This window comes from Myodes glareolus, chromosome 13 (genome assembly GCF_982192425.1).
Source record: "Myodes glareolus chromosome 13, mMyoGla1.1, whole genome shotgun sequence".
Classification (NCBI taxonomy): domain Eukaryota; kingdom Metazoa; phylum Chordata; class Mammalia; order Rodentia; family Cricetidae; genus Myodes; species Myodes glareolus.
In genome coordinates, this window is record NC_142038.1 from 74,517,577 (window position 1) to 74,541,395 (window position 23,819).

The 23,819-nt window shown below is 45.4% G+C and overlaps 1 protein-coding gene across 1 annotated transcript in view; it reads right to left on the reverse strand.

Annotated features, from left to right (window-relative positions):
* Positions 1-23,819, reverse strand: part of Lama3 (laminin subunit alpha 3) — a 235,761-nt gene that overhangs the window by 169,049 nt on the left and 42,893 nt on the right. Inside the window, exons 3-7 of the mRNA XM_087896244.1 lie at positions 8,938-9,055; positions 8,200-8,318; positions 6,223-6,393; positions 4,082-4,173; positions 1,743-1,858 (exon numbers count right to left, since the gene is read on the reverse strand). Of these exons, the coding sequence (XP_087752370.1) occupies positions 1,743-1,858; positions 4,082-4,173; positions 6,223-6,393; positions 8,200-8,318; positions 8,938-9,055 (616 nt within the window). The remainder of the gene's footprint in view (positions 1-1,742; positions 1,859-4,081; positions 4,174-6,222; positions 6,394-8,199; positions 8,319-8,937; positions 9,056-23,819) is intronic.

A 23,819-nucleotide genomic window follows, 5' to 3' on the forward strand; every position in this document is an offset into this window, starting at 1 on the left:
GAAGCACTGGAGACACTCTGTGAACAATTACAGGGAATTTTTTTTTACACAGAGACTATTGTAGAAAAGACTGTACTTCATAGACTCCTGTTTGATAGTAAATGAACGATTTCTTTTTTCTTAAAAGATATAACAACAGTGAATCAAAATGCCTATGAGAGTTATGTACATAGACTACAGTCACTGCAAACTATTGTCCATCTCTTTATTCATTATAAAACACATATGTTTTGTGGCATTTAATCTACTTTCTAAGGTAGGTGTCATTCTCCCATACCACAGATAGGAAAACTGAGATGGAACAAGGTTACAAGATGATTCATGGCTGCATAACCCATAAATAAGAGAGCCAGAAGCTGGTCCGTCTTTGCTTGATTCCAAATCCTATACTTCAAAAGTCTAAACTTTCAATCTTAGGATTATGTGCAATAGTGAAAAACAGGAATTAGGTTAATGTCTACTTATAGACAAATAACAACCCATCTGACTGACTATAAATCCTATGGAGATGGAGCTGCACGTATTTTGTTTGTGATGGAGCATGGTCCTAGGCTCAGGGTGGCACTCAGCTAACCCTGCCATATTAACTTGGATTCCTACTGTGATCGTTCTATATGCCACCAAGAATGACATCAAAAAATTCATAATGACTGGAAAAGAATGTCAAAAATATCTTTTTTTAAAAATAAAAAAATGATTAAAAACAACCAAAAAGATCAGGACATAAAATTAAGCAGATATTAATATCTTTACTAGTCAAAGTATGCCTAACACAGAAAGTATCTGATTGAAGCTATCTAATTATAATGCTCATGTAGCTCCACGATAAGGGTCTCAATGCTTGTTTCTCAGAAACTGACATGAGAGAATCCAGGTACCAATATGCAGATGGAAGGAGGAGGTTTAGGAAAAGTAACTTTGTAACTTGCTTTTGTTGGTAACTGTACCACAGCAACAGGAAAAATAACTCACACAGATGTTGAGGGGCAGATCCATCACTTCCTTACTTTCTAACGCCTGTGATCAAGGCGGCTTTGCATTATCTCCTCATTCTCTCTGACCCCTTTTCCTCCCACAGGAAACAGTCCACAGCAGCACCTACTCTCAGCACGGCCATCACTCACATCTCTCTCTCCAGCCCTCGGCCCTCTATCTGCTATCACACCCTACAAATGCTAAAAAGAGAGACCAGCATGTCAAAACACTCAGCCTTACCCATATATGAAAGTACCATGTATATACTTAATAATTCTTTGTTCTTCTTATATTTGAATTCAGTATACTTTCCTCTTAAGTCTGATGTTTCCTTAATCTGGTTCCCTCTTGTCAATGGCTACATTTACCATAGTTAAGTTACCTGTAATCTACAAATATTAAATTGGGAGTCACAAAAATTAACAATTTGTGTTTCACATTGTATGCCATGCTGGCAGAACAGCACCGATGCAGCCGTCTTTGCATGGCTGTTACTCCCAGCTCGAGAGTCGCCCGGATTCACGCTGGGGATGAGATCAGCTTGCAGGGACAGGTTCCTATAACCCTGTCTTACTTAATAAAAGCTCACAAGAGCAAACATGGCGATACTGGTCAGTTCATCACAATCTGGTGTCATTTATTATTAGTTGCTGTTCATCTCTTACTGTGCCCCGTCTATATATTCAACTTTCTCATAACCGTGTATATAGAGGAGCATCTAGGACATCTTGGGGTCTCCACCATCCTTAATCTCCCCAGCACTTCACCTTCACACTCGTTGTGCTGCCCCAGAGCGGCCGGCCGCCAGCGCCTCTGATTGAAGCCAGCGCAGCAGCGACTGCAAGTCTCCCCACAGGTGTGGTGCTGGCATTGGCATCGGAACCTGAGCATGAACGCAAAGCATGTTTGATAACTGAAAGGAGTGATTGTAGGAATAGCATCAAACTCAGGGCAATCCTCCTCCCTTGGCATCCTGAGTTTGAAACGTTGTTTGCTTGGCTTGATTTGATGTCTTATTTTGTTGGAGATTGGTTCTCATTTATCCCAGACTGACCTTGAGCGCACTATGTAGCTCAGGAAGACCTTGAACCTGCAAGTGTCAGGATTATAGGTGTGTACTACAGGCCTGGTTTATGTGGTGTTAGAGATCGGAGACAGCACTTCTTGCCTGTTAGATAAGCACCCCACCAACTGAGCTGCACCCCCTACTCCCCAGCCCCAATGAAGAGTTTACGTTCAGATCAGCCCCAACCAAACGGAAACCTCTATACCTGTAAACAAACATGATATACAATACACACACAGTTGTTGAGCCATCCACAACACATTCACTGTGCCATTACCAGAACAAAGCAATTTGCATCCATTATGGTCAGCCCCTCCCCTACTGTCTCCATTGCACAGATGGGGAAACTAAGATGCAGATAATATGATATTCGCCAAAGGTCAAGTGGTGATAACTGAGAACCAAATGTCAAGCTGAAGTTTGACTCTGAAGCGCCGGCTCTTTCTCCTCTACCACATTGTGTTACATTAACTGAACAACACTGGGCATGGTGGCTCACACCTATAATCACCCCTCCATGGAGGCTGAAGGATACACAGTATCCAGGCTAGCCTGAGCTACCGAAAACAATAAATATAAATGAGTAAGAAATGAGAAAAAGTGAGCAAGCAGATGCTAAGTTTCCAGGGATGCGTTTAGCATCCCGGCTTCACCGAAACCTGGAGTGGTGCTGGAAAAGAGACTCCAACATTTTGTACCAGCAGCCTCCCTGCAGCACAGAGGTGACCGGGAGACAGTCACCGGAAAGCTCTCTGAGCACTAGGTTCCCACAGGCTGCCCCAGCGCCCTTACAAGACACACAGCTGAGATCACTTGACATCCAGTTTAGCCCTGGGCATTGGAATGGAAGGCTGTGTTTGAGTTACCACTCATCTGTGTTTGAAGACTCAAACCACAGTGGAACAGGCTCCTGACAGGCTCCAGGCACTCCCACAGCCCTTCTGTAAGAGGTCGTGGGGAGTCACACTCCAAAAAGAAGATTCCAACCATCACCCTGCCCGCTGTCTGAGAAGGCACACTGACATGGACTTAACGGGCATGCGTGACAGCTGGAGCTCACACAGGCTCTCCTCAGAGAGCTAGTTTCAGCTCAGTACCAATGAAATACTTGGCATGTGTGGGCCTGAAAAAATATTTAAGGGACATCGCTTGAGGAACACAGGGTCCAACTACATTTGTAGTGAAGTTTTGAGCATAGCACGGAATGGAGCCTGGTGCCTGCCTGGATGGTGCCCACCTGGACAGTGCCCACCTGGACAGTGCCCACCTGGACGGCACTGACATCATCAAGCCTCTGCTGTACGGATTCTCAGTCTAGGCTTAAGGTGAGCTAGCACCTGGCTTTGCATCTTCTTCAGAAATGCTTCCGGCTCAGTCTATTAGAGAGTCCTTTCCGGGGTGGCCTCTCATCTTATCTTGCCTAATATCAACTGTTATTTTTCTCCTAAGCAGCTGACATTTTAGGTTGTGACACAGCAAAGAGCAGGCTGCTCGGAAACCCAGAATCAAAAGTGCGATCCTGCTATTATCCGTGCAGTGAGGTCAGGACGGTAAACCTTCCTGGTTAAAACTGTATTCTGTCTAGAACTAACTTCACTGATTGTCCAAAACGGGCCTCCTCCATCAAGTCTCTGGGCCATCTCAAGCAGAGACTTGTTTCCTGCTCATGCATAGAGCTGTCACAAGCATTCCACACCAGACTGTCCTTGCTGAACTCTTCTCTATCTGTATAATTTAAATGAGACTGAAGGCTATTTGAGTACATGACAATCATGAAAGATCCTAACACACATTCCCACCTTTGGTGCCAATTCCATCTTGAGGCAGGAACTGTCAAATGTGGCAGAAACCTCAAATGAAATAAATCTGAAGTCAGGGGCAGGAGAGATGGCTCAGCAGTTAAGAGCACTGGCTGCTCTTCTAGAGGACCTGGGCCCAGTTCCCAGTCTAGAACCTAAAAGTCTCTAGCTGGGTGCACATCTCCACTGCAAGAGCTAGTCTTATTCCCAGCAAGGTGAGGAGGGAGCTGGCCGTACGTACTGGTTCTCAGGGTTGTCAGCAGTGCATTCGTCCGCATGGCCGTTGCAAACACACCGCCCACCGATGCTGATGTCCTTTACGCTGTAGTAGTACTGCACGACAGAGAACAGGGTTACCAGCTTCCAGGGACTGCGACACACAAGTTCCCTCCCTGGCCTTTACCTGCGTAAGGGTTGACACGGCTTTTCCTCTATTCTATACTCCTGTGCCATTTGTCCTTGCTGACTGGAGCACGAATGGGAACCATGCTTGCTTGTAACTTGTCTTACAAAATGAACGCATTCCTCGATCAAATTTCATTTTTAAAAAAGCTTTCAGAATTTGTCCATTAAAACATCAAATGCTTTAAATGCAGGGAAGAAAAGTACCTATGGGGAGCAGAGTCGTATTGAATGAAGAGCCTACTGGAATGAGACCATGTGTTTTAATCTTGTTTATACATTGAGCGTATGTATCTACCAAAAAATGAATTCTGTGCCTACTATGTGCAGTCTGCCCCTCCAGGGTGTGGGAAGGGAGGAAATATTTGCAAAGATGGATTGGACCCATCTATAGAGAGAGTTACCAGCTGCTGGCTGTTGTTGGAACCTTCCTGATTCATGTTTCAAAAGGCTAAAGTTCAAACCCCCAAAGACCAAAGTCAGCAACAGACACAGGAGAGACTCAGTCCAAAACTAGACCACACACACACACACACACACACACACACACACACACCTTGCAACACTCATGATAAGCCAAAATATTTCGAAGATAATTTCCAATCTTTCACTTAGCCTTCTAGGTGGATCTTGCCCCTTCCCCTTGGGCTGATCCCTATATCGGCAGTAGCTATAGGCTTTCTGGCTCTCTAGTTTCCCATTGGGCTGGACCATTGGGAGGCACTTGCAGGAGAAGGGCAAACTCAGGTCACCTCTTCTACTGCTCCCCCACCCCCAGGAGGGTTTACATTAGAACCAGACCTAAGTGGAATTTGTAGCTCTGTTTCTTCCTCTAGGTTGATGGTGCATTGGTCCATGAGGGAGCGGGGAGCAGAAGCAGCGAACAGGGTTCGGACCACTGTAGGTATGATGGAGATAGCTCTCCGGGAAATAACCAGTAAACTGATTCAGCTTTATTCCAGAGTATAGGGAATACATAGGACTGGGGAGCCTGAGACAAACCCTAATTTGCATTAGGTGGCACACTCCTGTCATAAGGCTGCGTTAGTAACAGCAGGGTCCTAGAGCAAAGCCCCTAGTACAAGTCTCAGTCATCATACATGTAGCAGGAACGGCTTCTAGCAGGGAGCTGTGCAGGGTCTTCCTAAAGATAAATCAGGCATCCAGGTTTAGAGACAGCTTTCAGAAAAGGTCAATCCTCTGGGTCCGGGGACATTCTCCAGACAAAGGCAGGTAGAGACTAGGAAGTTTCCCTGGGGAGGGAGTTCCCATGTCACCGAGCTTTGGAGACAGCTGCCAGGCCATGATGGAGTGAAACCTCTGACCAGCAAGACCTTTCAACAGAAGTGACCTCTGTAGCTTGGGGCATGTGGGTTTCCTCTTTCCTCGCTCTGTTATCTGCTCTGATGCAGAGGTTCTGAAGGAGGACACTAAGACATTGTGAGAAACAAGGAGCCTGGTACCCAGAGTCACTGCATGGAGCTGAGTTCACCTGCTGAGGCATGCTAGACAGCGACCCGAGCAAGAGGCAAACGGTTTCTCTTCGGTAGCCTCTGACTTAGCCCATCTACACCAATACCAGACTGACTACAATCAATTTTTTTTGGATATAACAATTTTTCTTATCTTTGGGATTGAACCCAGGTTTCTACCACTGAGTATATTGACAGCTACCCTGCCTAGGCTGTCCTGAGACCATTCAGCAGTACAATCAGGCCTTACATTTAAAGTCTTCCTGCATCAGCTTCCCTGGCAGCTGATTATAGACCTGCAGCACCAGGCCTGGTTCATTTGCAGCTGGATTACAGACCTGCACCACCGGGCCTTGTTTTCTTCAAATAGTTATACCTATTTTAGACAGGAACCACCCTCTGCCTAAAATCACAGGCTGGGAAAGGTACTCAAAAGAATTGAACTCATTTGACAAGCAAAACAAGCAACAAAACACAGCTGATTGGGTGCTTACAAAATGCTACTCACCCTCCGGGTGACAGTGGGGTCTCGCTCTGCTTTGGAGATAAGATGCCCAAGTAGGGTGTTAGTCCGGAGAAATCGCAAGCGGATGTTTGTTGCTTTAGTAAACTCCCTCAGAGTGTTGGAGAAAGCAAAATTTTTTGCTCCTGGACGACCATTTATCAAGGATACAACCACCTTAGAAAAAAAGAAAGAAAGAAAAGAAAAGAAAAGAAAAGAAAAGAAAAGAAAAGAAAGAAAAAGAAAAAGAAAAAAGGACACACCAGACCACCAAAGTCCTTTTCTCAAAATGCAGTAACAAGACACTAAAAACAGTCTATGCCCCCAAAGCACATGGTTCTCTAAGGAGCCCCTGAACATACTGACGTAGTCTAGCAGCTAGTCCTTGGTTCTATGTTTAAACCTGATCTCTATGAAGATGTTCTCTGATCTGCTGGGTGCCTGTGGAGGGGAAGGACTATGAATGCCGGAGAGGGACTGTCGTGCCGCTAAGCACGGGGAAGAGAGTGTCAGCCACATCAAACAAACGAAGCTGAGCTAACCTGAAGCAGTGCTCTCAAACTTCCTAACCCCTTAACACAGCTCCTCATGCTGTGGGGACCCCCAACCAGAAAATTATTTTCATTGCTACTTCATAACTGTAATTCCTCTACTGTTACAAATCATAATGATATGTAACATATCAGATATCTGATACGCAGGATATCTGATATTCAACCCCTGTGACCCCCACCCCCAGAGGAGTTGCAGCCCATAGGTTGAGAACCAGGATCTAATCGCTGAAGAAATGTGGACCAGAACAAGAACTCAGGTTTTCATGCCTCAGCTGATGAAGTCCAAGCCTCAGTAGTTTGGAACATAAGCTGCTTACCAGATGGAAGATACTGGTTAGAGCCTCTTAAGTGAAATCTCACACTCCTAACGGAGTTGATTTGAAAGTCTGTTTACATTCCTCACAGCCTCGCCGCCGGTTCCATGGAACTCTACCCTGACTGTCCCCATCTCTGTCCATCCCCCTGCATAGCAACAGCCATGCTGATTTCACAGCAGGGCCAGATGCAACTCCAAGGGGACAACAATTGTTTTCTCCCTCAAAGCTGACATCCACTGTGTCAAATGGGACCAGGCAAAAGGATCTCTGGCCAGCCAGAGCATGGCAAACATGGCTCTGGCAGGCTTTGCCCTTCTCTCTCATTCTCTCTGCCTTGCTAAAATCTATTAGACTACAATCCTAAAACTAGCCCCCAAGGTCTAGTCCACTTCCTCCTCCTTAGGCTGACTACCAAAATCCAGCTATCAAAGTATTAAAGTCCAGCAAACAAAAAGCCCCCTTTGGCTCACCTAATTAACGTGCCCAATAAAAGTTAAACATCTCATCCTACCATGGGTTCCCCCGTTTCCCTTAATAAACCGCTATTTTCCTATGGGGCCACTTCTGTTTTCTCTCTATCCAGAGACAGCCTTTGTCCCTACAGGACAAATGCCTGTTGTTCCCTCCCCTTCTCCCTCACCCTCCATCCCCTGCCTTTGTCTCTTATTCCCCACCCTTTATCCCTCTGGGTAAATAAGCGCCTTTTTGCTGAGAACTTGGTCTTAGGTTGTCTTGTGCCGACAATGGTCCCTTCACCAGGGCTTGGCTTAGCACTGCCGCCTGCCCCACCTCCTCAGTACTGGAAATAGTGTGTGAGAAAGTGGGCGGGGCGGGGGGGATTGTCACCAGTTACCAGTGACCCACTACCTTCTGTCACTGGGAGAATTCTGAAGCCCGTGGGCCTTGAGTCCCAAACTCTAACTTCCAAAGAAGAATTCAGTCCCCAAAAGAACTTCTAACCCAACTCATTCTGTCTTTGGTGTGATTCCTTTTCTATTTCCTCCGAAGCACTGCTTCCCACCTTGATCTGCACTGTCTCCCGGGAAATGTAATGTCATAGCCTCCTGTCCCCTTCCGAGTCCTACCCTTGACTGCCTCCCAAAACCACTTACTTCGCCATTTTCCAGAGGCACGATGCGGGAATACTCCGTGACACAGAGCAGCTGGTCATCCCGGGTGACAGCCACGTTTGCTTCCTGCCCAAACTGTTCTAAACAATCTCTTCGAGAATCTAGGAAGGACACAGTTGACCGTTATCAAATGATGCATCTTTTCTCCTAGATCGCTTCCCTTGCCTTGTGTTTCCTTAAGAGGAAGAACCAAGAAGTCTTTTGGATTTCTAGATGGAAGCTTAGGATGAAGTTTTTAGTTCATGAAAAAGAAATACCTGGCTATTTCAGTTCAAGTGCCTTCAGCAGCCATGTGTGAAGATATGCTATTAACTCCTCCTGCCTCGAGTAGGAAACTTTACCCTCTAAGGAAACTGGCTGCCACTTTGATTAATCATGAGGTCCAGAGACACTTACATACTTCATTGGCAAAGATGTCAGGTTCTAAATGAGTAATGTGGAGCCCAGGATCCATAAAGAGGAATTTTGTTCCTCCTGAAGGGCGACGAGCGCGAGTGGCAGCTCACTTGCAGTAAGAGTACGACTGTTGCAAAAGGGGGTGCAGCCTCCATTCTGCACGAGGGTCCTTAGAATCAACGCATGCATGACTGAGAAACGCTATGCTCTGAGGACGACTTAGGAGTCCCACTGAGACACTCTTTTTCTTTTTAAACTAAATCTATAGTCTTAAACTTTCAGATAATCAAAGCCCCATACAGCACAGAAGACAAGATTACTTACGAGCAAAATACTGCCATGGTGAGTAGGTGCTTCCAAAGTCGACAGATCTTTCCAAGACCCAAAGATCAGGGCGCGGAGAATTTGCAAATTTGATTAAAACATAGGCCACATGGAAAAGCTGAAAAAGCAAGAGAGATGCGGTTTGTCTGGGCGGAGGGTATAGCTCAGTGGTAGAGCACTTGCTTAGAATGCACAAGGCTCTGAGTTCAATCCCCAGGCCCACCAAAAAGAAAAGATTAAAGTCGGTTTGTCCATAGACCATTTCTTCAGGTCGGTGATTCCCAAGCTCTGTCTGCCTGGTAGACATCTCTGCTCAGCTGCAGCCTTTCAGCTTCTTGTCCTCAAAGCCACAGCGCCTTCCTTCCCCTTTCAGTACGTGCGTTGCCATCATTATCGTGAGCTTCAGCCTCTTTCCTGTGCCATCCACCCTGATCTTCTCTTTCTCCCCTTACCACGTTTCTTATTCATTCGCATCACTCTTTGGCCTGTGACCAGAATGACACAAACATAGGAAGAAAAGAAGTGGGGCTCTGGTCCTGCTCACTTCACCTCCAATTCCTAAATGCCCAGATATAGCCAACGACGTCTAACAGTTTATTCACCATTCTCCTTCCTCAAAAAAAAAAAAAAATCTTCATTGAAATTTAAACTCTGCAATTATACAGTCAGGCCTCCAAATTAGTGATACTACATCCTGTAGTATGATTAATAGAAATAATAGAAATATAGAAATTAATAAAAATCCAGCTATTGGGGTTCAGTCAGAAAAATGAAACAGCCAGCCACTTGTTTCAATCAACCAAGGATCAAACCTTTGGGGTGGAGGATATCACAATGGCACCACGTACATTTTTCTTGTCTGTAGTGTTTGGCGATGAAGTGTGTAACAAGTACTTATACCATATTAATTACATAAGAGGCTGTGTGTAGTCTCAAGTGCACCATTCTACACAGAGACCGGGGCATCCCTGAGGGACACAGAGGACAGAGGGAAAGAGGTGGAGCCAACCCCGAGGACATTGAGGGAAGGCAGACAGCAGAGCACAGGTGTAAACAAATCTTTATTATCACGTTGATGAACAAAGACCTTCCCTGTTCCCCAAATCCTGGCCCTACCACACCACAAGTAACATGTTCTACAGTGGCTTTCTGAGCAGGATGCCCCACTGCCATTAGCTAGCCCACTAGAGCCAGAACAATGAACTGGTCTACTTAGGGAGGGTGGGAAGAAAAGAGGAGTCAGACCCTGTGGGGTTCTCTTTCCTGGAAAAAAAATACTACAAGAGAAGGTTTGGTAACTTCCATTATTATTATTGAGTTTGGTAACTCATAATGAAATGCATGCAAGGTCTTGTCTCAATCCCTGGGAACAAAATAATAGTAATAATAATAATAATAATAATAATAATAATAATGATAACTGGAGGGGTTTTAACCTTTTTTCCACATACAAAAGTTGTATTCTCTCTCTCTCTCTCTCTCTCTCTCTCTCTCTCTCTCTCTCTCTCTGTGTGTGTATTAAAATCTGAGAACTATTTTCTAATATTACTAATATTTCAAACTCTAAATTAGAAGCCCAAATCTATATAATCTCTCTCTCTCTCTCTCTCTCTCTCTCTCTCTCTCTCTCTCTCTCTCTCTCTCTGTGTGTGTGTGTGTATTAAAATCTGAGAACTATTTTCTAATATTACTAATATTTCAAACTCTAAATTAGAAGCCCAAATCTATATAATCTCTCTCTCTCTCTCTCTCTCTCTCTCTCTCTCTCTCTGTCTCTGTCTCCCTCCCTCCCTCTCTGGTTTCCAAATTTCTTTATGCTTTAAACAACTATTCTTATGATAGAAGACCTCCAAAATCTTTTCTGTTGATTCTTCTATTGACACATGCCATCTTAAGAATTGCAGTAGAGAAAGATTTTGTTTTGTTTTTCCAGACAGGGTTTCTCTGTGTAGCCCTCACTGTTATGTGTAGTGAGTCTTTTTCTGGCCTCCCAACTGACTTCCACACAGAGGTCTCCACACAGACACAGAGGTCTCTTATTATCATGAAAGTTCAGCCTATAGCTTAGGCTTGTTCCTAACTAGTTCTTACAACTTAAATTAACCTATTTATATTAAGCTATGTTCTATCACATGACATTACCTCTCTTCCTTCTTGTATCTTCTGTTTCCTCTCCATGTCTCTTGGATTCTCCTGTGCACCTAGATTCCTCCTGCTCTTCTGTTTTCTCACTGAAAAGTCCACCTATACCTCCTGCCTACTATTGGCCATTTAGCTTTTTATAATACCAGTCACAGCAAATACATCTTTCTACAGTGTACAAATATCTCACAATAGTCCTGGAACTTGCTTTGTAGACCAGGCTGGCCTCGAACTCACAGAGATCCTGTCTCTGCCTCCCAAGTGCTGGGATTAAAGATGTGGGCCACTATTGCCTAAAGTTGAGAAATTTAAAACATACATGTTTTTATTTATTGAAAGTAAGAACCCTATTCTGTAGGAAGCCCTGACTGAGTAGTCCTGAGTGAATGTGTGCTGCTGACAAGGGCACAGCCTCAGACCCACGGAAAAACAGCAAAGCCTCCCCTAACACCTGTCCCCCACTCAGGGCAGAGCCTCCCCAACACCTGTCCCCCACTCACAGCAAAGCCTTCCCCAACACCTGTTCCCCCACTCACAGCAAAGCCTTCCCCAACACCTGTCCCCCACTCACAGCAAAGCCTCCCCAACACCTGTTCCCCCACTCACAGCAGAGCCTCCCCAACACCTGTCCCCCACTCACAGCAAAGCCTCCCCCAACACCTGTTCCCCTACTCACAGCAAAGCCTCCCCCTATACCTGTCCCCCACCCACAGCAAAGCCTTCCCCAACACCTGTTCCCCCACTCACAGCAAAGCCTCCCCCAACACCTGTTCCCCCACTCACAGCAGAGCCTTCCCCAACACCTGTCCCCCACTCACAGCAGAGCCTCCCCCAACACCTGTCCCCCACTCACAGCAGAGCCTCCCCCAACACCTGTCCCCCACTCACAGGAAAGCCTTCCCCAACACCTGTTCCCCTACTCACAGCAAAGCCTTCCCCAACACCTGTTCCCCCACTCACAGCAAAGCCTTCCCCAACACCTGTTCCCCTACTCACAGCAAAGCCTTCCCCAACACCTGTCCCCCACTCACAGCAGAGCCTCCCCCAACACCTGTCTCCCTACTCACATCCCTCCTGGCAAGGCTCAGAGCGAAATGGCAAAGCCTTGATTTGGGATCCATGTGTGGGTTTAGATGTCCAGGGCTTTAAGAGTGCTCCCTTGCAGAAACTGTATCTACCAGATTAGCCAAACCTGCCTCCTTGTCCAGCTGTAACCCCTAAGCCCAACCTCCTTGTTTCTTTGGATGTAATATCCTACCTCCTTGTTCAGCTGCATACCCTGTCTCTCTATTCAACTCTCCATTATAAACAGGCTGAGATGCCAGAGTGCTGAAGTTTCTTTTTTTTTTTAGATTTATTTATTTATTATGTATACATTGTTCAGCCTCCACGTATGCCTGCAGCCCAGAAGAGGGCACCAGATCTCATTACAGATGGTTGTGAGCCACCATGTGGTTGCTGGGAATTGAACTCAGGACCTCTGGAAGAGCAGCCAGTGCTCCTAACCTCTGAGCCATCTCTCCAGCCCCCCTGAAGTTTCTTCATCTGAGAGCCTGGTCCACCAAAGCCCCAGCTTTTCTGTGCCTGTTCTACACACACACACACACACACACACACACACACACACACACACACACACCTACCTGTCAGGTTTGTCCTCAGAGCAGCACTGAATGTAGCACCATTACATCCTAAGACAAATGCTACATGGTTCTGAAAAGCTGTTTTTTCAAATAAGAATATTGACAATGCTCTGTTTTTGCAAATCCCTTTAACTGTCAGATTGAGTGGAAGATGAATGGGTTTTCCTGTCTGCTCCTATGTTCCCTTCCTAGCAATGTGTTTGGCTTTGGGTGAAGCACTTGGAAAAGATCTTAGCCCGGTCAGATCTTTAATGGTAAAATGAGGGCCTCTGGGTTTGTGGGCTCCTGAAAGGCCTTGGGAACCCCACAAGCTCTCACTTGACTCCCTCACAGAGTAGAGTCTGCCGCCATTGTCAGAAGCCCCTTCGCCTGTTTCACTGGGGAGAACACTGATACAGCCCTGACAAAGCCCCAAATCCCAGTCATCTCTGTCCACTTCAAGCCTGTGCTTTCCAGTTTGGGAAACAATACTAATCAGGGCTGTGAGCTCAACCTGGGACAAATGGCTAACCGAGGTGCCTGTTTAGCATAGCAAAGCAGACCTGGCCACGGGTTCTCCCAGCATCCCTCAGTCCCTACCTGTTACATACCTCACCCCCTCCCTTAAACTTCTCGAGCCCAGCTCTTCTCTCAGCTGTCCCTCCCTATATAATCCAGCCATTTTGGCTACCTTTACTCTCCTGGATCTCCCTTCACCCCCCTCTCCTCAAGTAGCTCAGGGCCATGTTCACTCTGGACCCTCCCAGATGTCCCTGCCTCTGGCTATGCCCTCCCTTTTATCTACAATAAACCTCTCCTCCACCATACCTAGGAGTAGTCATGTCTCTATCTATCTATCTATCTATCTATCTATCTATCTATCTATCTATCTATCATCTATCTACCTATCATCTATCTACCTATCTACCATCTATCTATCATTTATCTATCTATCATCTATCTATCTATCTATCTATCTATCTATCTATCTATCTATCTATCTATTTAAGTCAATACACCGTACTGTCCACCAATGTATGGAGAAACTTCCTCCTTGAAACAGAAGCACTAGGAATTACAACCTGGTCTGAATACCATAAAGCAATACTAAAGGCAGAAATAGGGGTTTCCAAAAGACATGGGCCATGACTGCACAGTGAAGCGATTTATGGGAAATTCGAGAACTCCGATTTGAAAAGCTATAACAAATATAGATCCCTTCCAACTGCTTATACACCTGTTTCAGTCATTTAGGTAAGAAAATAAGATGGACAATAAATGAAGCATCTTGAATGCAAGAATCTTTCTCAGCCTGCTTTACCTCCACCAAACTCTCACAGTCATGGCTCCTGCAAAAGGCTCACTAGATTAGAATTCCTGGCCACTGACCCCGAGCTTAGCTTAGCTGCTTCTAGATGTTATGCTACTGTTCTGTAACACTGCAGTTACTGAAAATTCCCAGGGAGAGTCGGGATGGCACTCGGGGTATAGGAAGCCATGGGTTCAAGCTCCAGAGCCACATTAACCTGAAAGCAGGAGATCCAGAAGTCAGTCATCCCTAGCTGTGCTCCAAGTTTGCAGCCAGGCTGGTGACCTGCGGCACTGCAAAGGGAAGGGGAAGACTTCAGTCAGCAGATGGGGTCCTTGGCCTCTGTGTACTTACTACCTTGGCCCAGTTTAATGAACATGCTGAGTCTACCCACCGTCGTTTAGCACAAGCAAACAGGACGTTCCTCTTTAAAAAGTGAGCTTGCCGGGTTTTGTCTTGGGACCTGTTTCTGAGGTTCCCTGACACACGTGTGCACGTGCTCTCGTTGTGGGAAGGCTGCATTCACTTCTCGTTCCACTGGCGCGGGGATGGCTCTGCCACCCCACTGTGGAGACCTGCTGTCCGTTCTTGCAGTGTTCCCGGTCAGCAGCAATCTCTGACGTTTCTACTTCCAAATCTGTGGTGCAGTGAGCAGTGAGTGGTCTCTGGGTGCTCACAGCCTGGCTCGGGCATGGTAAGCCAGCAGGCAGGGCCAATGGAAAGAATAACACAGCTTCTAGCTGGCCATTTCTGTTTAACAACTTATCTCACTCCTGTACTTGGTCTCCCACTTGTGAAAATACTTCAAAGCATACCCGAGTAAGCCTTGAGGTACACTCCTATAAATGAGAGTGCCCCAAGAAAGCAGAAGGCAGAGGAGCGGGGGAGTCAAAAGCAAAGGGCAAGTAAGTATTTGGGGGGCAAAATAAGGGGTGGAAGGGAAATAGCTAAAAAATTATTGTGGGCTTGTAATCTCTCGAATACTTTTGTAACAGGCTAGAGTTGGCTTGATTCTGTCTGCTTAGGAGACACACAGAGAGTCATTAAAATAATGTTCTGATGCCACACATGCCACCATGGTTTTGTCTTTCTCAACAGTGGTGTTTCAGATATTCTGGAATATTGTAGTCTCCCCTGCAGGCTTGCTATCCCATCAGACTATTCTGTGATCTTAATTTGCTTGTTTGCTCGCCATCTCGCACAGGTGAAGCCCTCTTATGCTGACCACTGCATAGGAGATCAGCGCATGGTGTGGCTTCCCTTGTCCTGCTTCCAGTCGTTTAAACAGCTGGAGCTTTCTTAGCTCTCTTTGAGATGGGAAGATGAAGGTGGAATGAGATACTTCACTTTGGTGAGCCGGTTTGAAAGACTTTTATAGAGTCAAATTCTCAAAACACAATCAGAGCCAGTGATGAAAATATAACTCAGCCAGTCTACAACTGGACCCTTTAGTCCTGGTCCATAGAGTGCTCTATGTCGGTGGCTCTGCAGGTTGGGCCCCACCTCTGCATTTGCGTCATTCTGTGCTGCACCGACCAGTCCCTCGCCTCTCACCAGAAAGGTATATTTGATCAACTTCTAAGGAAGCATTCAGCTTCTTATTGGGTCCCAGAAGCAACTGCTCAGTTGGAAGGAGGTAAGGTAGATCATTCTAGAAACTGTCAAGACAGGATTCAAAAAGTGTTATGTGACCTCTGACCCTAGCATCTCTTCTTGAGAGGACCCCATTGCACTGGTGACAAGGACAGGCCACCAGAGGCTTTCTGGGTGAAGTCCTCCTCCGCCTGTGAGGACAAGTCTACCCTGCATCCTGCATGTCAACCTGCCCAGGCTAGAAAAACCCACACCAAGGGTCCCTGCACTCTAAGCAATTAAGACTTGAATCATCAGGAGGTCAAGATTAGGGTAGAAACTAGAAGGAGAGAAAGGCTAAGATTCTATAAAAATCCTGGTCAGAAAATGATGCAAAGGAACTTTTAATTATAATAAATAAGACTAGAGGACAGTAAACATTAGGGTGGCTAGAGATAAAGAGAACAGAACTTAAATGTTTTCCATAAAGAAATAATGTTTGAGGAGTTAGATATGTGTATCACAACTTGAACATGCTGTAGTGTGTTCATATATATGCATGAATATATGTTTACATATATATAAATATGTGTATTTTCATGTGCCAGTTTGAATTTTTGAAAAAATAAAATAAATAAAATCCTAAGCCAAAACTTAGTCTAAATATTGAAGCTTAATACCACCTCAGAGGAAAGACTAGAATCCTTCAGTTGTCCTCATTAAAGAAAAATTCTGTTTCAGTAGGAAAGTAAGACATGGGGCTTAGGCTGGGGATACAGCTCAGTGTTGCCTGTCATGCTTGGAACTCTGAGTTCAAGCCCCACTGCCACCACATTCAAAGACTAGAACTAAAGATATGGGTACTTGGCACAGTGGCACATGCTTGCCAATCCATCACTCTGCAGACAAAGGTAGGAGGAGACCAGCCTCGTCTGTGGGGAGTTCCAAAGCAGCTATGGAGGCAGATCCTGCCTCAGTGGAACCACTTGGAAGACTTGGGTCGCCAGTAACTTAGAAGAGAAGGGAATGGAAGCCCCATATCTAAATTTTATACTGGAGCTGAGGCGGCAACTCAGAGAGGAAAACGCCTGCTGCACAAGTGTGTGGATCTGAATTCAGATCCCCAGCATGCATGTGGGAGCCATGCCTGTTTGTGCACATCAATGACCTAGAGCTGGATGGGCGTGGGAGGGCAGAGATCTCTGGTCAGTCAGTGAGTTCAGGGTTCAGAGAGAGCTAATTTCTTGTCTTCAGTACCATGTTTGAGCCATGAACATCATTAGCCACAGAACTGAAGGCAGGAAAGAAAAAGAAGAACCCCCAGAGCTCTCTGGCTGGTCAGACTAGCCCATCAGTGAGCTCAGAGTTCATGGAGAGACCCTGCCTCAAAAGATGAAGTCGAGAACAACAGTGGAAGATATCCAATATTACCCTCTGAACTCCATGAGCATATGGACCTGTGTGTGTGTGTGTGTGTGTGTGTGTGTGTGTGTGTGTGTGTATCATACAGCATACACATGTACATACAAAATAAAAAAATATTTTATACTGATAAATTTTAACACACGGGGGTAACTGACAGTGTAGAACATGATTTCCTGTCCTTATGAATTTCGTCATTATTCCCTAATGGCCTTGTAGTGTAGAACTTAAGCCCAAACTGCTCTTGGAGAGCATTTTAGCTCAGACCAACATTTGCAAATAGATTTGGTAGTGATTATGAATTTGTTGAAACCCCATAAAACCCAGTTTAGTGGTTTGAATGAGAAATGTCCCCATAGGCTCATGTGTTAAACACTTGGCTTCCTGTTGGTGGCGCTGTTTGTCAAGATTGTAGAACCTTTATCAGGGGCAGCCTTACTGAAGAAAGTCATCCTTAGAGGTGGGCTGTGAGAGTTTACAAACTTCCAATAGGCTCTTGGTTTTCTGTGTGTGATCAGAGATGTGATCTCTCAGCTTCTTCCTTGGCTTCCTGCATTGGATTCTCCCTCTGGAATCAGAACCGAAATGAACTCTTCCTTAAGTTGCTTTCGGTCATGGTATTTTATCACAGCAACCAAACACCCATGCTTTCTGAGCCCCATCCCATAGTAAGTCTTGTGTTTTATCCTCTCCTCTAGCTACTCTCAACTATCAGGAAGTGTTTGTGTCTGGGGTCTGACTCCCCTTAGAAAACCACATTTTTTCATGTATGCCTTCTGTTTTACTAATTTACAAGGAAATTGCTACATTTGACTCACTCACTGAACAGAGCAGCCAGAGAATGTGCCTGACAACCCATGACAAAGGGAAGTTGCATAGTCATGTTTACCCAAGACAAAAAGAACTTATTGGACTTTAATTACTACCAGTAAATTCTCAAAAATCCTCCTCTAATTGGTTGACTAATTTTATTCTTTATTGGATAGCATCATATTTAATAAGTAATAGAGTACAAAATGATGCCATGATAAATGTATGCAGTGTGAACTCAGTAGGACTTGAAGCAGTAGTAAAAGTGGTACTAGCAGAAGTATTTTTGTAGTGCTGGGGTTAAAGGCAGAACTTGACACTAGCCCTCTACCACTAAGACACACACACACACACAGCCTACAATGTGGAGCTAAGCTAATTCATATCACCCGAAATAATAACCATTTATTCTTCCTGTACAGCTGAGAAAATATATTCTTTGATCAACATCTCCTGCTTCCCTACTTTCCAGCTCTTTATGGTCTTCTAAGGACTAAGGAGTCACGGTAAATAGCTGTGCCTACATCAGAGCACCTCACTATATGAAGGAGATGAAGGCTCCGGGGACAGGACAAACACTTCAAACCGTTTTATTTCTAAAAGGTTCAATGACGGCCATGAGTGCTAGCTCAGCAATTTCAGTTTTATCAGCATGTTTATTTGGAGAATCAGCTGTCACATGAAGTATGACTTCAAACCAAATATCCTAAGAATGCCCTCTGACCTTTACTGTCTTCACTTCTTGAAAGCTAAAGCCTCTAGAGTGTGGAGACTCATTTAGTTGACTTATTTTGGGGTTTAGGTCCTCATGTAGTCCAGGTTGGCCTTGAATTCCTAATCCTCTTGCCTCTACCTCCCAAGGGCTGGGCTACAGATGCATCCCACAAGATGTCCTTCGCTTGTCACAATGACACCTGATCTCTGGGGTTAGGAGCCTGTCCTCCAGGTATGTGGATGCCACAGGGTCCTTCAGCAACTGCCCAGAGTCTGGCTAGAGACAGGCCACATTTCAGGCATTTTTCTTTCCTCTGGCTTCTGGGAATCTAATGTCCTTCCTGCCACCTGAATGTTTCTGTGAACAGAAGGGACACCTATTTTACATGCTTCAGGGGCCAGTTTCCCCAGCTCCCCTGCAGGGAAGGCAGACGGGCCCAAGCCTTGGACTCAGTGCACTGATGTCTCCTTCCAAGACACAAAAAGGCAAAGACACTAAAAGGTTCTTTCCAGAAGCAAGGCAGATAGCAGCGCTGTCTGGCTTCTGGGGACAACAGCTGATCCCAGCAGGGGCCTACAGAGCCCAGTACCCAGAACCAGGACTAAGCAAGTGATCAGGACAAGGGGCAGAGAATAGCATCCAGCTTCAGCAGTGATCTTGAAGATGGACTCCAGGTTTTCTGCTGCCATGGTTCTGACTGTTCAGCCTCCTGGGTCTTGACTCTGACTGTCTTTGTTTCCCAAGCCCCACTCAGCATCCATCTCTGCTTCTTTCACTCTGAAGGCTGCTTTTTCTCTGTTGCTGGTATCAGCATTAACTACGCACACACAAACATTATGTGTGTACTGTAACATGTGGGGGCCTATTTATTATTTGAGTTTTCTGTTCCTCCCTGTCCCCCAGCTATTTAGTCCCAGAGAAAAATCACACTGAAATCTCTGTAAGTTATAATGCTGATTGGCCCGTTAGGTCAGGCTTCTTACTGGCTAACTCTCACATCTTGATTAACCCTTTTTCTGATCTATGTTAGCCATGTGGCTCAGTACCTTTTTCAGTGGGGCAGCTCACATCCTGCTGCTTCGGTGATCTGGGCAGGAGAGGGAGGAATCAACTTCCTCCTCCCCAGAATTCTCCTACTCTCCTTGCATCATTTCTACTTCCTGTCTGGTTTTCCCACCTACACCTCCTGCCTGGCCAATCAGCGTTTATTTAAAGCATGATTGACAGAATACAGACAATTCTCCCGCACCAGTGTATTCGCACTCAGTCAGGCGAGCACACACACCCACTCCCCCCACATACACACACACATGCACACACGTGCACATATACACACACACCTTCCCTTACACAAACCTGACTTCAGAGCGCCTGCACACCTACCCTGCTTTCCTCTGGATCATGGGAGGGAGAAACTGCCTGTGCTCATTCCACACTTTAAATCTCACTCTTCTGGCCCTCTATGGATCCATACCATTAACCTTTAAAAGTGTCTGTCATTTCACAAAAGAGGAAAAACTGTCTCCTTCCAGCCACACCTCTTCTTTCCCACCCTCCACACCTCTCCCATTCCAGGCACGTAGCTTCAAATGGCTGTGAACAAGCTCATCCACTTCCCTCCTCCAACTCTCCAAGATCCTCTATCCCATCCTCCACTCCACTTCCATCTACACCACTGACGACTGTGTCCTCCAGCCAACTTCTCACATAAACTTTACAGCCATAGACTCAGGAGGCTACCTGATATCCCACTTGGAGGAACCTCACTTCCCCTCAATTCAAAGTGGCCCCAACGGAAGCCTCACCACAACCCCCAAGATGCCTGCAGACCCTCCTACTAAACCTTCAGGTCTTGGCTCTGTCATTGCTCTCTGGTTAGATGTCTGCATCTCGTGCTTCAAAAGTGTTATGCAAAACAGACAAACAAACAAACAAACAAAACATAACAAAAGCAATTAAGTAAATGTTTGCCTTGAGGAGGCATGGAGTGTTCTGGGTTATCCTGCAGGAATATTTGGGTCAGGACACCGCCTACATTTTACTTGGACAAGGGCAGTGCTGAAAGGCAGCCAGAACTTAAGGAATGTGCTGGAATATGCTTATTTGGCATAAAATAAGTCATTTCTACTGTAGGAAGGGCATGCAGTGAACTATCGGACAGAAGAACTTGCCTGTGTCTCAGATGTTCCCACCTGGTTGTCCTGGATGCAGTGAAGACTCCAGCAGGCATTCTTCACGACAGGACAGTGTATGGGAAGTGGCTGGGAAGTTCGGGGGTAGGAAGGGTCGTAGCAAAATGGGAGGCAGGGAGATGGCTTGGCATGAACTCCATACACTCCATACCTGATGGATTTCAGAAATGGGTCTACGCCCTGCTGAACCTTGCTTAGAAATTGAGTTCAGTTGCTAGAATCCATCTGTGAGGTGTTATATTTAGGCATGAGGGTGGACCAGAGAGAAGACATAAGGTAGAAAGGAACCAAGGAGGTGGGCAGGGTGTTCTGACAGACCCACCAGATAGGATGTGGGATAAATGAGCAACTAGAGCCAGAGAGGGGTGTACCAAAGGGAGACATAAAGTAGAAAAGAGCCAAGGAGGTGGGCAGAATGGCCAGACAGACCCACCACATAGAGAGTAGGATCAATGGGGAACTGGAGCCAGTAGCCCGAGGAGAATTGGCTCCAGGCATCCTGGTGGCTACGCGAACAGCTTTTAATCTCCCTGCACTCTGGCGAGAAGGGGACTTTGGGGAGAAACCTGGTCCGTGCCAGCAAGTAGCACAGAGCAAACTCAATCCAGATTCATCACCCACGGGATGAGGTCTGCATCTGGAGAAGAGTAAGCATTCATGAGCAGCTAAGGATTCTATGAAAGAGAGACAGGCTACTGTGGGTTGAACCCCAAAATCCCGTTTCTCAGGCCTCCACACTAGGACTTGCTCCACTCCTTGAGCCAAACCTAGCCCCCCGCCTTTCCTCTCATTTTTTTGTCTTCGTCCCCTAAGCATCTTCCTAATTCTGGGTGCTATCTTTGCTTCCTATACCCCAAATACTACATAAGTAAGGAAGCATTTTCTCTTAATACTCAGGGTTGGCTTATTCCATTCACCTGGCAAACAGGATATATAAAAGCTTTCACATATGGAGCAGATGCCCCTGTGCTTTTGAGGCTTAGGGGAAATTCTTATTTAGTAGGTATTTTCTTAGAAAAATATAATGCTGATTCTAAGTATGTCACAGTACTCCGCATGCAACACTTGGACCTGATATGTTTACACCATGAATACAATACTTGGACCTGGTATGTTCGTTTATACCATGCATATAACACTTGGACTTGATATGTTGGTTTATACCATACATACAACACTCAACCTGATAAGTTTGTTTATACCATGCATACAATACTTGGACCTAATATGTTTCTACCATAACAATATTATGTCTGATAGTAGAACATGAGAATGTGGAAATTCAATCTTACTAATGACCATATAAATGCCAACCCTGGAACCATCAAAACAAGAAAACATGGATCAACATGGACGGGTTTCATAACCTAAAGTGTGTGCTCACACAACAACAAACTAGATGCAAGTGAACATTCACATACACAAAAAGCAATACACTGGACAATATTCTATGTTTATGGTCAGTGTGTCATACGAGTTGCCATCTGTAGTGGCAGCTTTAGGCGTCTGCTGAGAATGCACTTTCTTCCCTGTCTGGGTATGAATACATTCAGAAACAAAGGAGCTGGGCAGATGGGGAAAGGTTTCTTTTACTTCTGATGAGGCTGACATCAGAGGGTGGGAGCTGTGGCCACTATTGGCAGAGTCCTCAGATAGCCTGTGGCTGGGGCCCAGTGTGGCTGTGACAGCCCAGTGTGGCTGTGACCAGGTGTGCACACTACAGACAGCTGTGGATGCTGAAGGCAAATCCTCAGCTTCTTAGACACAAGCCTTCTCCTGGCTATCAGCACACACAGATATCCTGCTGCTGCTGGAATCATTTTAGAGCAAAAGAAAATACCTTAGAAACAGTGCTAAGGCTAACAAGGTCTCAGCATCAAAAGACAGTTTTATTCTAAGAGGGAAAAAGTGACATCAACTTAAAAAGAGAGCTGTGCTCGGGTTGCTCAGTGGATAAGGGAGCCGGCCGCTAAACCTGACAAACCTTAGTTTGATCCCTGGAACCTGTGCAGTATAGAAAGAGAACTTCTGACCTCCACACATGCACTGTGGTACGTGTATACCCACGTGGACACACATACGTGTACATATAAACACACGCTAACCAGAGGTTTTAATTTTCCTAAGCTATGACCCTTTAATAGAGTTCCTCATGCTGGGGTGACCCCAAACTATAAAATTATTCCCTTGCTACTTCACAACTGTAATTTTGCTACTGTTATGAACTGGAATGTAAATGTCTGATATATCAAAGGGGTCTCAAGCCACAGTTGAGAACCATTGCTAAACAAACAAGTAAACAACATTTTACAAAAGGAAAGGAGAAAGCTAAATAAACGTAGCCTCTTCATCCCTTGCAGACTGTAAAGGAAAACGTGTAACCTGGTACACTGCCCAAGCCAACTTCCATGCTTGCTCATTCCACTCAATGATGGCTTCTCTGTGACAATCCACTTGGACAGAAGCAAGCTGAAAACCAGCTCCAGCCGGTACACAGAGCTCAAGCTCAGGGAATTGCACCATGCTTCTTGAAATAACTCAGAAATGCTTCATGCTGCACAAGAAGTATTTATATACAGAGATATGACTAAGAGAAAACAATAAATATACTTTATAATTTCATCAATATACACATTTTGTTAAAAGGAGACAACAGAGTGGGGAGGAGTTTAAGGCAGCTTCTAAGGGTGGAAAGAAAACAGTATGAAATTGCCAAAAGTAAAGGAGAAAGAAGAGGAGGAGAGGGAGGAGGAAGGGCAAAAGGAAAATGATCCACAGGTATAAAGCATACACACTCATTTGTACACACACTTGTATGGATTAGTCACCTCAACAATGCTTTTTATCCTCCCAGAGATGCCCACTGGGGATCCAGGAAACTTTCATCTAGCAGAAAAGCATTCTCTAAGTCAGGGGGCCGACTGTCCCACAGTATCACAACAGAAGATAGGAACTTACTAGAAATAAGTAACTGAAGCATGTTTGATTAAAAAACAAACAAAAAACATTTAGAAAGCAGTAGGACAGGCAAGGAGGACGTCCCATGATAGAAAAGAATTTTAGACCTCAGAAGACCTAAGGACCGTCCCTACTCTGGG